The sequence below is a fragment of the Nelusetta ayraudi genome, unplaced genomic scaffold, assembly GCF_046127955.1.
Source record: "Nelusetta ayraudi isolate G7.1 ecotype Tasmania unplaced genomic scaffold, CSIRO-AGI_Nayr_v1 ptg000007l, whole genome shotgun sequence".
NCBI lineage: Eukaryota > Metazoa > Chordata > Actinopteri > Tetraodontiformes > Monacanthidae > Nelusetta > Nelusetta ayraudi.
In genome coordinates, this window is record NW_027466057.1 from 448173 (window position 1) to 464645 (window position 16473).

The 16473-nt window shown below is 49.4% G+C and overlaps 1 protein-coding gene across 2 annotated transcripts; it reads right to left on the bottom strand.

Annotated features, from left to right (window-relative positions):
• Positions 1-365: 365 nt before the first annotated feature.
• atr (ATR checkpoint kinase) lies at positions 366-16106 on the bottom strand. Of its 2 annotated transcripts, XM_076017651.1 has the most exons (48): positions 15901-16106; positions 15678-15769; positions 15017-15169; positions 14038-14930; positions 13350-13492; positions 13018-13188; positions 12767-12930; positions 12538-12690; positions 12255-12453; positions 11928-12175; positions 11642-11838; positions 10922-11022; positions 10660-10831; positions 10417-10572; positions 9942-10136; positions 9744-9839; positions 9570-9659; positions 9379-9474; positions 9155-9285; positions 8931-9074; positions 8757-8850; positions 8530-8655; positions 8254-8460; positions 8065-8178; positions 7750-7865; positions 7494-7614; positions 7244-7381; positions 6278-6455; positions 6010-6176; positions 5742-5906; positions 5520-5611; positions 5251-5342; positions 4966-5143; positions 4653-4838; positions 3888-4047; positions 3616-3795; positions 3183-3325; positions 2982-3079; positions 2674-2903; positions 2419-2553; positions 2133-2333; positions 1915-2058; positions 1675-1825; positions 1427-1583; positions 1199-1352; positions 884-1035; positions 672-777; positions 366-564 (listed from the first exon to the last, which is right to left on the bottom strand). In XM_076017651.1, the coding sequence occupies exons 1-48, from the start codon at positions 15951-15953 to the stop codon at positions 391-393; spliced, it is 7806 nt and encodes a 2601-aa protein (XP_075873766.1). In that variant the 5' UTR covers positions 15954-16106; the 3' UTR covers positions 366-390. The 2 variants fall into 2 exon arrangements, with proteins under 2 accessions (XP_075873766.1, XP_075873767.1); XM_076017652.1 differs by lacking the exon at positions 15678-15769.
• Positions 16107-16473: the final 367 nt, after the last annotated feature.

Here is a 16473-nt window from a genome sequence, read left to right on the forward strand (position 1 = left end):
GGCAACTGTGAGTCGATTGGACCGCTGGCACGTTGAAGACACGCACAAACACGGGATTAAAACAACCTGACTGCAAAGGGTATGTAAGTAGGGTTAAGAGATTAGAGGACACTGTGGATAGACACACTGACCAACAAAATAACATTTGCAAAACAATCTCTTTTAATTGACTGAAAACGGATAATAGTGCAACTTTTATCATTGGAAACAGGAACAAAAGAGCAATTCAAGTGCCACCAGTTAAACAGTCAAGGTACTTTAAGAGAAACAGGAAAGAAATGTGTCCCTTGGGCAACATGGGAATACTTGAATCCAGTCTGTCTTTCACGAGAGGAAACCATCTCAGATGTTCCTGAATGGAATACTTTCTTTTGCATATGGTTGAGTGTTTTACAGGTATGGCCCCCAGCCCAGATACATCTGACAAAGCAGGTTGTCATCTGTGGCTTCCTGTATGAGGTAGTGGACGTGTCCCTCGATGGAAAGAGGCAAACCCAGCACTTTGTTCCTGCTCTTTATCACTCCCTGCAGGCGCTGCTCGATCTCGCACACGTGGGTTTTAGCCTGGCAGAAATTAAAAAACAGAGGCACAAAAAGAGGATTACTGAGTAAAATCAGACATTTGGAGGATATGGTTAGAACGCGCGCCGCTTTTAATGAGCCGCACAAACCTTTTCATTCACTATTTCCCCGCTCTCGTTAGCCTGAGCTTTGCAAAGTCCTTTGGCCTGTTTGCTCCACTCCACCAGCGGGTCGTGGAGGAAGGTCTTGAGCACACTTGAGGGGAAAATACGAAAAAGGAATTAGGAATCTGAATACTTCTTTCTACTTTCTTTTTTTTTTTTTAAAGCATGATGGATTTATGTGGCCTTGTTGGGCACACCTCATTAGCGGCTCTCTCTGGTCCCTCATTAACCTCAGGGTGACCTCACAGGCTTGACGGAAGAGACCCTCAATGCCCATTGGCCCCATGGCATGCACCATATTCTGGGTCAAGCGAAAAGGAACCACTTCAGGAACGTCAAATGTTTCCCCCTAGTGGACAGGAAATAATAGAAAAGAAAAAGTATGAATAACACTTGACTAATTTTTTCATATTTTTGTATTTGGAATGCTATTAAATGCAAAGTTTTCGGTGCTGGCCTCGGCAGTCTCGCAAAATTTCACTGATGACTTGTCAGATTAAATAGAGAAGGACCTTGTTGAAGAGACAGTTGAAGTCAACGTGAACACATTCCCCAGTGAAGGAGTCGAAGAGGATGTTCTCTCCATGCCGGTCTCCCAGACCCAGGATGTAGCCCACCATGGACATCACGGCGGTAGATCTGCAGTATGCTGAGCGACTGCTGTACCTGCACAGACAGGCAGAGAACTTTTCAGTTGAAATTTTAAATTCCCTCCTGTTTAAGAATTTTTGAGAACGTACCAGGATGTGGGATCGGGAAAGGTCCGGAGAAACCACTCGTGGAAGACAGGGGGGTGTCTTGCGCACAGCACGTCCTTGTGAATACGGAGCTTCTCCTCGAAGGGAGCCGACTTTGGCAAGATCAGCTTCCTGAGCTCTTTTCCCGACAGATAGATGCCTTTAACACACACAAATACAAGAAAGCAACATCACTTCCGCTCTTGATGAAGTCGGCAGATCTTCTCACATGTTGGCTTGATCGACGGCACCTCTTTCTTTGTACAGTTTGGTGAGGATCTGTCGCAGTCCGTCTGTGTTGTTGACCCATTCAATGATGCCGCACTCCTCGTTGAGAGGAATCACAGCGTACGTGCAGATGTGTAGCTCCCTCCTCCTTGACTCGGCATCCTTGCGGAGACACTGCACACGGCAGAGAGGGAACGCGTTGTGAACGTAACAATCTTGAACATTTCGAAGTACCAGAGAGCGACTCCAGAAACGAAACGCACCTTGTTAATGAGGCAGTTGAACTCCATCAGCCTGCAGTCCTTCCGCAGGTCGTCTTTGGGCTTACACATCATGGTGTAGCTGCGGCCATCCGATCCTCGCAGACTTATCTTTTTAGGCTTCTGTAACGAGGCCAAGATCTCCACCTGAAAAAAGAACCGTCAGGCACCTTTACGCTGAACAACCCCGAACGCAAACGACGGCAGCCGTTTCCACTTACAACGTCGTCAAAGCCGTCCAGGTACGCCCAGTGGCCGGGGAAGGCGTCGTGCTCCGAGTTTGCCCCGCTAGTAGAGGGCAGCGTCGGGATGAGGACGGACTGCAGCGGGATGAGGATTTGGCTGAAGGTCGGCTCCTCCACCAGACGTTTGAGCTGCTTGAAGTGGACGCTCACGCTGAGGGTGGTGCTGTTGCCGTCCACCTGAATCCGTCCACACCGGGATCTCATTATTACATTGATCTTAATCTTCCTCAATTTATGGAATATGTTGTGTGTGTGTTTGTACCGGCTTGTTGCAGAGCTCCAGCAGCTTGTCCGTTAGCTTGTTGGTGTCACTGATGAATTTCTCCAGCGAATCTTTGAGGCCAATGGCTTTTTTCAGGATCTGATTGCAGCGGTTCATCCTCATCGGGTAGGAAGACTTTAAACATAATTTAAAACAAACATAAATATGAGATTTTGTCTTGAGGTGCACATTTTCAGTCTACTTATTCAGACGGCTGAGCGATCAGACAAGGACTCGAAGGAACCCCAGGCACACCTTGGAGACGGCCGTCATCAGCCACATGGCCTGCTGGGGGTACGCCAGGAGGACTTTGGCCACGATGGTCATGAGGACGTTGAAGACCTCGTTGCTGGAGTGGCACACCCTGGAGATGAGCTGTGAGAAGGCGGTGAGGAACTGGTACGGCGCCAGGTTGTCGCAGTTCTCAATCACCACCGCATTTATCTTGCCCAGCTCCTGCCGCATCTGTCGGTCCGAACGCCCCGCTGGTGGTTGCACAGTGACACAGAGTCAGAATCCTGCGAGGATACTGGGAAAAGTCATTTGATCCCCTTTTCACTCACCTTTCTCATGCTCGCACACTCTGGCTCCGAAATCCAGCCACAGTGACAGCATGCGAGGCATGGCCTGGTATATGTACTGGTTCCCAAACTGCAAAGCTCTGGGAGGGAAACGCCTTACGTTAAATGTCCGATCCCCAACACACAGAACAGAATAACAGGGTTTTTCAGCAGGGAAAATGAATGAGAAGAGCAATGACCTACTTTCCAAAGAACTTGACGATGTATCGGATCATGTCACCCTGTTTCTCCAGCTTGTTATCCGTCACCATTGGCATCACTTTGTCGTAATACTTGGCCAAGTAGAAGTTGCCGTCCTCCCACTGGGGCAGAAGGTTGGTCACATCCTGGAAAACACAAATCAAAAATAGGCTGCAGCTATGAAGTAACCCCTCCACATCGTGCAAAATTCATTGAAAAATGTTTTCTGACAGGAACTTGAGTCTTCAGGATGTCAATCAACTCGTCAGAAAAAATATATTATTACAGTAAAAGGGCAATACACGGATTGCCCTTTTCGTTGTTGTTTTCAGCAGGAAGCTAAAACCCGGAGTCTCATGGAAAGCTGTAAACAGCGGGCTAACGATGTTGTTTTCCGGAAGGTCTGCCGAGGTTTTACAATCAATGGCATTCTTACTCTGTACGCCTTCATGATGGCGTTGGACTCAAAGTTGGCCGTCTCCTCCATGAAGCGTCCCACCAGCAGCATGGCTTTGCCCTTGGTCTCCAGACTGCGGCCGTCCGTCAGCGGCTGGTCGTCGGGGAAGCACTGGGCCACGCCCTTCTGCAGGACGATCAGGGCCTGGTGGACGTCGCCCTGTCGGCAGCGAACGTGAGATTAGCTAGTGTGTGCCTGCAGGTTTGAAGCTGTGTTGCTGTGTCGGGGGGGAGTTGGGGCGCTGGTGTCACCTTGGACCACAGCCACTTGGCCTTCTCCGACACCAGCTCGGCCAGGTGTGTGTTCTCTGCGTTCAGGAGGGCGTTGAAGGCGGTCTGAAGGTGTCCCGCCTTTCTGGACACCCTGGCGCTTTGCAGCCAGCACTCTCCAACCAGCTCCTTGCTCGTGGGCCTGCAGGACAAAAATAAGCATAATAAGTATTGAATGGGGGCGTTTTTTTTATTATCATTATTTTTATTTTTTTAGCTATGCTACCAAAAGGTTTTTTTTAGGGCTATCAAACAATTAATTTTTGTTTAGTCGCAGAATCTTCGTAATTAACTGCAATTGCATGTTTAAAATTCTGTTACTTTGCATTTCAAGGCAGTTTCAACCCCATAAATGAAAGTATTTCGCTGCGCGCTGCTTTGTGTCTGGTCTGAACGACACTGTTGGTTAACAAGTGCGGCGAAAGGAGGCGGGCTACATCCCGCTGTGCTTGAACCCGGCTTCATGATTGAAATGCGATTAAAAAGAACACGTTACGGATTGCATTTAAGTAATTGCGATTAATGCGTTAATGCTGACAGCCCTAGTTTTTTTTTTAAAACAGCCCTTAAATGTAAAATACAAGTAAAAAACAAGGAGAAATAGACAAAGATCCTCTTCACAAAATGGGAAACAAAGGCAAGCCATCATATTTATCTGTCCTTGTGAAACTATACATCCTCCACTGAAGTCACCTTGGGTGCAAACTGTGAAAAGGGGGAGAAAAAAACAAAAAAAACAATTCTTACTGCGGTCCAAGGCTGAAAAGGGCCCGACGGAGGGCCAGGATTGGCTCCTTGGCCCTGAAGGACTTCTGGGTCATCTCCAGTCGGTCGGTCCAATGAGGAGGCAGCTGGCTGAGGCTGGGGGTGGAGTATTCTCCCTGCTTGTGCAGCTCGGTGAAGGTGTGTTCCAACTCGCTGAGCATGTGGAGCCTAGAAGTCAGGAGAGCAAAGTCTATTTTGGATTTGTTACATGAAGCATCACCTCCCCCACAAAGAAACAAACAAATAAACAACACAGCAACACAAACTGCCTGAAGGCATGAGTGCACACACACACCTGACGATGTACTCGTATCCCCTCTGGTAGGTCCCACACTCGTAACTGGCTGCAGACAGAGGGACGACCTGCTCCTTCCTCACCAGCTTCAGCTTCTCATAGAACGCGTCGGCATCCTGCTTCTTTGCCGCCAGCAGCAGCTGGCCGAATCGCACGCTCCAGGTGTTGGCCTGACAGTCTGCGGAAAAAAGCGTGGGCACGCAACGCCTTTTAACTTCACGCACCTGAAGCAGCGCTAAAGGTTGCACGAGATGTGCTAGAGTAAAACTAGTCGGTGTTAATTACCTGAACTCAAGTAGTCCTCCAGCAGATCCCACTGGCCGAGCTTCCAGGAGGCCTCCACCCTGTAGGTGTTCAGCTCCGACTTCCAGTGGAGCCTAATGGAGAAAATGTGAGGTGCTTTTTGGTTGTTGTTGTTTTTTTAATGCAAAATCTTGAAACAATTAAACTACAAACAAAACAATTTCTCTCTCTAATTGAATAAAATCTGGCTTGCTATAGAAGCACATCTGGTGAAGTTAGATGTAAATAAATAATTTAAAAAAAAGTCTCACTTCTTGGCCAACACTCCATTGACTTGAGTGATGACTGTAGACAGCTGCCCGAGGCCGAGCATTGACGTCATCACGCCATGATAGTGTCTGATCTAGAACAGCCAGAATGGGGAAATAAAACACACAAGCAAGACAGGGGGTCACGGGGGTCTGCTGGAGCCATGCTTAACATAACACATATAATATATGTGTGTGTGTGTGTGTGTGTGTGTGTGTGTGTACCTGGTCTGACTCCAGCTGTATGGCCCGGTCGTAGCAGGCCGTTGCGTCTCTCAGCAGGCCGATGCTCTCGTGCTCCAGGATCTGCTCCTGCAACGACGGCTCCTCCCTCCTCAGGGCGTTGACCCCCCTCACGCCGTCAGGCTCGTGCATCGCAGCGTACAGCGTCTGCAGCAGCCAATCACAGAGCCAGCGAGGACGTTTTTATGGGACAGGTGCTAAAGTCGGGCCCTCGCAGTCGCCGCTAGCTTTTCACGTCTTGTGGTCTGACCTGAAGGAAGGTGAGGTGATCCTGGATGTCCTCTTTGTTCTCCAAGATGTGGGCTTCAAAGTGCATGAGGGCGCGAGTGTACGCTTTGGACCTGAGCGAGGCCTTGGCCAGGACATCCTGAGGGATCCCCTTCAGGAAGGCCACCACGCGCTGGTACTCTCCGCTTTCTGCAGCAAACATTTGCGATATACACATATATATCTATATATATATATATATATTATGTATATTCTTCCAAAATTAGTTTTCTTTGTTTTTGCCAACTCACCGCCATTCTTGTGCTTGGAGTAGAGGATGTAGCGGCTCCACTGAGTCAGGTGGGACAACATGCTGAACACAGTCTGGATGCTGAGCTGCGAGAGGCTGGACGCCGTCTCCTGGCAGTGTCCTCCTCCTTCTTCTCGTCCCTCCCCTTCGGTCAGCACGGCCAGCATCTCCTCCGTCACCTGGCAGCAGTCGCGTCGTCGCATCAAACGAAAACAGAGGCGCGCAAACGTCGACAAAGCACTCATGCCTGGTGTTGGACGGCTAACTTGGAAACTGTACTCGGATAAGATGAACCGAACCAGAGGGAAACATGACTGGGTGTCCAAGATGGCGGCCCACTCACGTCAGGCCAATCAGAACGAGCTGAGACACAGCAGCATGTACAACGTTGTGACGTCACGCTGGGAATAAACTTATATTATATTTTATATAATATTTTATTTAGACAATTAAAAGACCATAACTGAAAAATCTACAATAGGAATATTTGCTATGAATTGGGTTTTAGGTCACAGTTGTCCTGTCAGCTGTATTAAAGGCGTTTATTTTTGTATTGCAGTCTGTGGGAAAAATGCTTTTTGGGTCTATGGGATTTTCTTGCTGCAGTACCTCGAGTGGCCACTGGGAAAAAATTGGCCTGCTGCCATATTGCCAGTCCAGGTATCCAGTGCTTATAATAGGTCCATGGTGTCGCCACATTATGCAACACATTAACACAACACCTTGAGACACTAGGGGGCAGCATGTACCGTCAACACTGGCACGTGTCCCACCATTACCTAAGAAGAAGCAAAAAAAAAAAAAAAAAATCTTTCTGCACAAGATAGTTCTAAGAAGGCTCTGCACTGTGCTGAATGTCACATGACATCATGGTTTCCTCCCCGTTTGCTCCAGATGCTGCACTAAAATATCAAAGAAGAAGTAGCGCACATAGATGCAATGGCTGAAGGTTTGCTTGTGCGCTCACCTCCTGTTGCTCTTCAGGCGTGCAGCCCAGCAGCATGTACAGCAGGATGTGAGGCAGCAGGTAGATGGTGACCTTGTAGTCGTGCTTGATGATGAAACTGCAGCAGGTGAAGACTTTACCGGCCAGCTCGTGTCTCACCTGAAACACAACCAATGCGATTCAAAAACCTCTGACATTGAAAGAAAAATAGAATAAATAGTGTGATGTGTATTTAAAAATATAAAATGCCTGAATGCAATAAAATGCTGACCTTGCTAATGAGGTATCCAGCCCAGGTGGCCGACCAATCGGAGAACTTGCTGCCTCGTTTACTAAGGTACACCGGCTTCTTCAGTTTGGACCAGTTCAGCTCCTTCTGACTGCTCTTATACCTACAGACAGAGGAGGAGGAGCAGGAAGAGGAGGAGGAGGAGGAGGAGGAAGAGCAAAGACGTTACGCTACAACAAATAAAACAAAAAAACAGACTTTGACTTCCTGCGAGACTTTTCGGCTGAAGCTGAATCACCTGCTGTTGAGGTGCGGCTCCAATATTTCTTGGATCTGCTCCGGGAATCTTCTCCACAGGCGGCGGCCGGGTGAGTCAGTTCGACCCTCGCGACACTCAAAGATGGACAGCAGCTCCTGCGGTAGGACACACACACAGACGAATTGCAGGCACGAGCACAAAAAGCGGCAAACGCGCGCGCGCGCGCGCGCACACACACACACACACACACACACACACACACACACACACACACACACACACACACCCTTAGAAGGTGTGTGATCCTGAAAAGAGCCAGAAGTGCCATCACTAGAGTGTAGCACCAGTGTGTACCTGTATTGCATAAGCGGCGGAGTCCTGTGCTCTCACATCATCGGCGTAAGCCAGGAACGTTCTGGTCAGCTCCGTCAGGAGGTCGTAGGCAAAGTTGGGATCGTCGACGCCACTCTGAAAAAAATAAATAAATCAGGTTTCCAACCTTCGCACACATCCCACTGACGTAACACTTGTCCACCGGCTTACCACAAAGGTGTTGCGGTCACCGTTGGTGTCCGTGCGCGACAGATCCAGACGGCCCGGGTCCACGGCGCCCAGCTCCCCGAGACACTCGCCGCAGAGGAGCCTCGCCTCGGGCGACGAGTCCTGGCAGCCCTTCAGCAGCACCGACACCAGGCTGGAGATGACCGGCTCCACCGCCTCGCTGGCGCACACCTGCCGCAGCAGCCACTCCTGCAGGCCGAGAGCAAGTTTGCCCACTGCTGTCGATGCAACAAGCACACACTTGAAGCTGCTTCCTACCTGCTGGCTATGCATCATGTCCCTGAGGCTGGTGAGCGCGTGGATCCTGACGTCGACGTTCTCATGCTGGACGGCCCTCATGGCCAGCTGCAGCGCTGCGGCCAGGTCGCTGCTGCTGACCGTCAGCTGCAAAGGAGCAAAAGGAGCATTTGAGCCATTCGGGCCATTTCGAAACACAACAAGCTCCATTGTAATAGCATATAGGTTCCCATCTTGTCCTGACAGACCTTCTTGTAGTCCTGCAGGACAGTGTGGATGTCTCTCAGCTCGGGGTGATCGGGCAGGAAGTAGATCTCATGGAGGTAGTCCTGAACTTCCTCCCTGCAGGAGAGAAGCATATTGAAGTCGATGTCGGGGGTTTGATTGGTTGGTGCTGCTGAGTGTTATTATTAGTTAATTACCTGTTTTCGAGTATCAGGAAGCGGATAATGGCGGCAGTCTCCTTAGGCTGCAGCGACACGAGGGGAAGAAGTGCAACAATGACGTGACTCAGCAGGGGGCCCAGGTGGGCCGGCTCCATGCTCCGCACAAAACAGTCCCACGTCCTGTCAACGCAGGAAGGAGGAAGTGAAACACACGGACAGACGCAAGGCTTCAGTTTTCAGTTGTGTGTGTGTGTACTGACTGGCAGCACAGCAGAGGGAAGTCCTCTCTGTATCGCAGGCCCGTGCGCAGCGTCGTCATCATCTTGACCCGCACAGAGCTGATGTGTTTGGAGCCCATCAGGCGCATCAGGGCCATCACGCTTGTCAACACCTGCAGGTAGACACAAGGGCATTTGGCAGGAGACATTTGGGGGTTTATTTGCGGTTAAATTTCAATTTCTTTGGAGCTTCTTCAGACACTCACCAGCTTCTTGCGGTCCTTCTCCCCTGCGCTGGAACTGAGCAGCTGCATGTTGAAGAAGGCGAGGATTCCCAGCAGCTTCGGCTGCAGGTAGTCGGCCTGGAGCACGACGAGAAAGACAGAAACAGACACAAACAGCCAGTGAGACAGGAAATTCATTTTTGTAGTCTACTTCACGTCCTATGACTGCGCACCATGCGTTCAGGTGTCCTTATGTCTCGTGGACCCTGGTAGGGGTCGTCAGTAGATGCGAAGGAGGCCAGGATTGCCAAACCATTGAAAACCTGCACAGGAATGAACACACAAACCTGCCTGAGTGCCAATTATTACATTACAACACGGCGTGTGTAAAATGTTTGCGCGCCGACCTGTTGGTAATGTTCTCCGAGCCGCAGCAGCAGCTCGTTGTGGAGACCCTGGAAGTCCTGCCTTAGCAGAGAGCCCAGCTCAATCTCTGTCTCACTCTGGGTGTGCAAAATAATAAAAATAATGAAAAAGCCAGACCTTTATTTTGCTATTTTATCATTATGCACAAACAAGAGCATAGAGGTGCAGATGCCAGACACCTGCAGGTAGTGGAAGGCCCTCTCCAGCTCCTCTTTGGTGCAGGAGCAGACCAGGTGGCTGAAGATGTACTTGAAGTTGTTGATCAGTATCTCTCTCCTGCTTGCCTTCAGCTCATTGGCTAGAGTGCGGATGAGGGCGGAGCCAGTGGCACTGGCTTTGGCTGCCAGGTAGGGGAGAAGCACCTGGAGGGTCTTCTACAAACACAACAAACAAACAAACACACACACACACACACACACATATGTATAAATGTGTAAAAAAAAAATACATTTAAGGCCATAAAACAGGTGTACTTAAGATAATTAGGTAACTTACAATTACATAATTAACGATGTTTAACACAAGTATGTTGTGCTTTCTTCATAACAACATTTCCCCTCCCGAGCATCATCATTAAAATATTAAAACCTTGGCAAATCAATACTTTTCCTCCTCCTGTTTGCTCTGGCCCTAACTGTAACACTACTGACGTACAGTGAGGAAGCGGTGGAGGTCCGGGAAATCAAAAGCATGAGCGATCTGCTCCAAGATGTCCAGCGCCAGCTCCCTCTGATTGGCCGAGTCGCAGGCCTGGTCTGACGTGCCGCGCGAGGCCGACATGTGGCGTGAGTGCAGCGACTCCACCAGGAACTAAAGACAACATGAGGATGATAAAATCAAAGGCAAAGCATTTTTTTTCCCCTTATATTATATTTTTTGTGTTATGATAATATATACCTGACAAATTGGGTTCTTGTACTGGCTGAAGAGTGTCTGGAGTTTGAGGCCTTTGGCCGTGGCCAGAGATCTGATCTGGGTGTAGGCAGACAGGGACACCGAGGACGATTTGGACAGTAGGCAGTGGAGCAGCCGCAGCAGGGAGAAGGAAACCAGACTGCCGTGCGAGGCTCTAGTTCAGGACGCACAGGTATGATTCAGCAAAAAAAACAAAAAAAACAAACAAGAAGCAACCGGAAGGGAGAAAAGGCTTTGGCCGTACCTGCCGATCTCCCCCGTGGTGAGGATGAGAGTGCTGCGCAGCTCGTCGTCCCGGTTGACCTTGGCGTTGTTCAGTGCCTCGTTGAGACGGGAGACCAGGAGCTTGAGTGGGCGTGCACGACAGGAAATAAAACATTAAAATATAACATTTTTAAGTAGTGTAGAAATGCAAAGCTGCAGAAAGGAAAATTAGTTTGCTGTGCCAAATTGAAACAAAAACAGCAAAACAACAAAAAATACACGTACGGCTGAGAGCAATAACAGAAATTGTCTTCATGAGCTTTGTTTTCACACAGTACTTTAAATAACAATAATGATGTCAGACAACAGATGTCGAAACCAAAGAAGCCAAACCAAACATTACATTTAAACGAATAATTAAAGCTGGTATGTTAAAAAAATATCATGAAACATTGTGTTTGATTGTCATACTATTGTTGTTGTTTGTATGGTATCTGAATCATATGTTGGGAACTGAAAAGGAATGTGTCTGTCGGCCCGCAGCTATTTTATTTTACATATATATATTTTTCGGTTTATGTTGTTTTTTAAATTACGTTAATTTAAATTAATTTCTGGGGATAAAGACGCAGATATTATAAGATGAGTCTTCTTTCTGCTCCCTGCTGTTTGTATGTATAGTATTGTTTCTCTTTTCTTTTATAAAGAATGAAATAAAGAATAAATGAACGAATGAATGTCGACCGCAGGAACAACTCACCTCACTCAGGGAGCTCTGCTCAGACTGTCCGGAGCTCTCAGGCAACAGGAAGCGAACAGACTGGCTCAGGCGTGTTCTGACTACTGGGTCCGGGTCTTCCATCAGACCCAGCAGGGATCCGATCACCGACCGGGAGTCGGCGTCTTCGTCGAGCAGGTTCACGTGGAGGCGAAGATGAGGCAGAGCTTCCAGGAAAGCTTGGAGGAAGAAGGCAAAGACGCAGTGATCAAATACTAGTGACAATGATATTTTGGAGGGGGAAAAATTCCCAAATGGACCCAAATACCTTGTTTAACGCTGCTCGGCGCATCCGTTCTGAGCAACTGCAGGAAGGGTTTGAGGAAGGAGCACCTGAGATTGGCAGGAGAACTCCCGGCGTGCTCCGACGCCAGGCAGAGTTGGCGGCAGAGGATCTCAGGGGCGGCGGCGTGCGTGAGAGTGAGCTGGGACGACTCGGACCGGAGGCAGCTCAGCTGGTCGACGATCCCGGCCAGCTCCCTCCTCACTCGCTCTGAGGCGTCCTTCAGTCTGGGTCTGCGTGGAACCACACACATGAAGGCGCGCTCGACATCGGAAAACACACAAGTACCTTTTTCCCCCCGCGTTCACGTACAGCAGCGTGGTGCCGATGAGGCCTTGGTGTGCTGTGCCCAGGTGGTGCAGCAGCAGAGGGAAGGCCTTGACCGTCACCGCCCTCACCGCCTCCTCTGGACTCTGCAGCGCCTTGGTGAAGAGCAGCGAGCGCCACGCCTCGCACACGCCGCTGGGGAGGAGGGCCAGGAGCGACACGCAGTCCGCCTGGACCTCCGGCGCTGCGAGAAAACCACAGAGAGAGCGAGGCGTCAGCGCACGTCGATGGACGAGGTCGGTGCGACTCAGCGGGGGAAAATCCTCACAGTAGCAGGAGTCCAGTCTATGGGCCAAGGCGGGGAGCCACGAGGGGAATCCGGAGGCTTTGTACGCCGAGGCCGATCTGTTCTCGTGCACCCAGGGCAGAGACAGCAGAGCGCACACCCGCCGCTGCAGCCCGTCCTCACTCTGGCTGCCGACTGAGCAAAACGAAAATGCTGGTTTCCGCACTGGGAAGAACGAGCGAGTTGTTTCTGTGAGTCTGCGTGTGCCTACTTGTGAGGTAGAGGATGGAGTCGAGGATCCCAACAGTGGTCTGGAAGGCAGACTGGAAGTAGTTCTGGTTCATGTCGGGATCCGGGCCTCCCTCGAGCACCGACTGGCAGCTCTTCAGGGCCCTGCCCAGGGTCTCGGTGGGAACCCACATCAGGTGAGGAGGACTGTCAGCAGAAAGAGAGATTCAAGGTGTAAGACTGATGAAAATAGGCATTTTTAAGGCCAAAGGGCTCGGCAGGTATGTGTGTTACCGTGTTGGGGAGGAGCTTCGCGCCGCCAGGTGCAGGATGAGGCCTAAACCTTTCAGTGAGCACAGAATCAGCGGCGTCTCGGGCTGGTCTGTGTTCAAAAAGGTCAAAAGCTCCTCGAGTCGAGTGTTGACCATGGTCCAGGTCTCGCTGCAGACTCGCATGTCCACCTGACTGAAGAGGACATTAAGATGCATCGAATGACAACAAAGACCGCATTGAGACGGAATGCAGCTTCACTTCCTGTAGTGACCGACACAACGTTTTGGCAGCATTTAAGCCCGCACGAACGTACAAAATTACCGAAAGCCACATCGACTGCATTGCAAACTCACTCTGGAGGTGCTTTTGTTGTTTTGCTGTGTGAAACTTTGACAGGTTTGCAGGGTTTCTTGGCCGGCGGCCCTTCATCTCCCCACTTCAGCGTTGCTGCTACAGTCTCAGCCTCCAGCGCAGCTTGAAGAAAACCCTCCGCACACTGAAATAAAACAAGAAAAAAGACATGGAGTCAAATTATTAATAAGAAGGAGTATTAGTGAGATATTATAGGAACTAAATTCATTAATCATTAGTTGATTGACCTTATTGATCATTAACGATTATTTAATAAGCAGCGATTTTTCCTGAGAACCTAAATTTCCCAATAAAAAATGTGTAAGGAACACATTATTTAATCCTTCAATAATGTTGAGGGTCCAATGTGACCCATTTTTACATTAGAGAACAGTAAAAACAACACCCTAAACATTTATCTTGACTTTAAGTTGACTTCTAATGGAACACATTTCAACTTTTATTTTTAAAGTTGCTTAAAAGTAAATTGTTCCAGGTATATTATGACCATCACACCAGCTACAGGTGAATTGCTCTTTCCTGCCACTAAACTGTTATAATGATATTAAATACCCGTGTAAAAAAAGTTCAATTAATTGAAACTAATTTAATTTCATCTATTAAATTCTTAATCAACAATTAATCGATAATCGATTAATCGTTAACATCCCTACTTGGGGAAAGTATTACTTGGGCTTGATGTTCCGTTCCCACGGTGGACGCCAGTGTCTTGCAAACCGCCGCGACGCGCTGCTCTCTCAGCGACGGGGCGCTCTCATAAACCACAGTGGCAGACAGCAAGTAGTGGAAGAGCACGCAGAGCGACTGCGTGAGTTCAGGTCCCAGCTTCAAACGCAGAGCCCGGCCAAGAGTGCACACGCACTCAAACGTCCGGGAAAGGTAGATGGCCTCAAAGTGCGTGCGGGAAGCGGCGGCGGAGGACGACTGAAAGACGCAGCGGGTCAAATTCAGCAGCTCCCCTTGGAAGGGATCGTCCTCGCTGACGTTGTTGCTGGTCGTCTCCAGCAGGTGGAGGTAGGCTGCGAAGAACTCGTGGCTCTGCCTCTCGGGGAAGCCTCGCAGCTCAACCAGCCGCCGCAGCACCACCATGGAGAGCCTCCTCAGTCGGACGTTGCCAACGGCCAGGAAGGAGCACGCCGTCTCCCAGGCCACGCCCACCCCCTGCCCTGAGACCACAACCCTCAGGTTGCCGCCCAGGACGCCGATCGTCACCGCAGCCAGTGACTCCAGCGCGGCGGGCGACTGCATAGTGAGAAGGCAGGGGGTTAGGTACGAGGGGGAGCGATCGGCCGGCACGCTGAAGCACTCCAGCGTCACGGGCCATTGGCTACTGGAGCTGGAGCCGCCGCCTGTCAGGGTGGCGATGTGATTGTGCAGGACGCTGCTGAGCTCCTGCGCCAGGAGGATGAGGTCGTCGCTGAGGCGGCAGCCGATGGAGGGCGACCTGGCTCTCAGCGTGTGGAGCAGCGAGCGCAGCACAGCGGACACCCGGCTGTGGATGACGTCGCAGTCCGGAGCCGCCGCCACTCGGAGCAAACGCAGTGCCACCCACTTGCTGAAGTCTGTACGTAGGAGGAGGAGGAGGTGAGAATGAGGAGGTGGGCTTACAGAGCGGCAAAATGAATAAAAACAAAGGTTTAACGGTTACCGGTGCAACTCTGCGTGGTGTCCGGATAGTCAGCAGGCTGACAGGCAGGGTTGGCAAACATGAGAGCCGACGACTTGATGATGTGTTGCACAAAGTCGAGCAGCATGACGCAGGCGGGCTCAGAGCTGGACTTCTTGTTCAGACCCAGGGCAACTAACACATACACAGACACACGAGGTCATCCAGAAATAATGACATGTCATCCTCTTCTTCTTGTGTTTGTTTGTGTGAAGCCTTTATGATGGTTTCCCGCTATGATGTCACAAAGGGATGCATGCCTCTCTCAGGTAAAAGCAACATCTCCACCCAAGTAGGAATTCACCCTCTCTAGACCTTTGCCGTTTTGTCTCCTCCCAAATTTGTGGAAGATTCAACAAATCACCAGTTTTAACAGGACACTGGAGTGGAACTGAAGATTATAGAGCTCTATTTTCTATATATGTATGTATGTATGTATGTATGTATGTATGTATGATTAATCATGTGAGAATACGGCACTGGAGTCTGCGATGATCAGAAATTGTCTCAACGTGAGACGTTAAAGATGAAATGAAAAACACAGCCGTGAAGAACGGAGCGTTGAAGTCAATCGCACACACACAATTTATAGCAAAGCGTTGGACTTTTGTTTTCCTTGTGTGGACGACTTCCACGCACATACCGGCGTCCACGTCCGTCAGTATCCTGTCAATGAACTGACAGAGGATCTGTCGGGGTCTCTGCACCGCCTGCTCGTACTCCGCCGCGCCACAGCTGCCAGCAACAACACAGAACGGGGGTTGACATGATGTTGAAACTTGCTATCAATTAGCGTACCAACTACTAGCAAAGTTGAAGAAGCCGCTATCAGCGTTAGCTTAGCTGAAAACGACACCGTCGCTCACCTAGCCAGCTCCTTGAGAGCCGGTATCATTGCGGACATCTCCAGTCCCTCCATGGTCTCTTTAACGGCTTCGGTGTCTTGTTGAGAAAAAACTTATTCAAACCACACTGTGGTTGATTTGCAGTCTAATTTTTCACCAGCGCACGTTTTCGCCTCCTAACCATCCTGTCATGCCTTTCGAAAACTTTCGCTCCAAACTGACGTCGTTGTTATGATACAGTAGCCTTCGAGGGTCAAAAACAGTCCTGGACTTGTTGTCACAGAAGGCACACGGCTTCCCCTAGCGTTTACAGTATAGGAAAAAAAAGGTTAAAAATAACAAAAAACAAAACAAAACAACAGTTTATAGTGTATTATAGTTATTGTATTGTACTATATGTAATATAATAATTGTTAAAGTTGTAGCGTGTGATTGTGTGGTGAACAAACTAAAAAATATTCTAAAAGTCAAAGTTCCCCTAAAGTACAATCCGTTGCACATTCTGAAAATACAGGTACCACCCAGAAAATTACAATATCCTGAAAAGGTTGTTGTATTTCTGCAATTCAACTTAAAAGGTGAATTTGACATATT

Excerpts from the sequence above, each read along its gene's own strand:
- atr (XM_076017651.1), bottom strand. The coding sequence starts at position 15,953 with ATGGAGGGACTGGAGATGTCCGCAATGATACCGGCTCTCAAGGAGCTG. Across the intron at positions 9,660-9,743 it reads TCGGAGAACATTACCAACAG|GTTTTCAATGGTTTGGCAAT; the intron begins GTCGGCGCGCAA and ends ATTCCTGTGCAG. Across the intron at positions 8,179-8,253 it reads GTGACCGCAACACCTTTGTG|AGTGGCGTCGACGATCCCAA; the intron begins GTAAGCCGGTGG and ends TATTTTTTTCAG.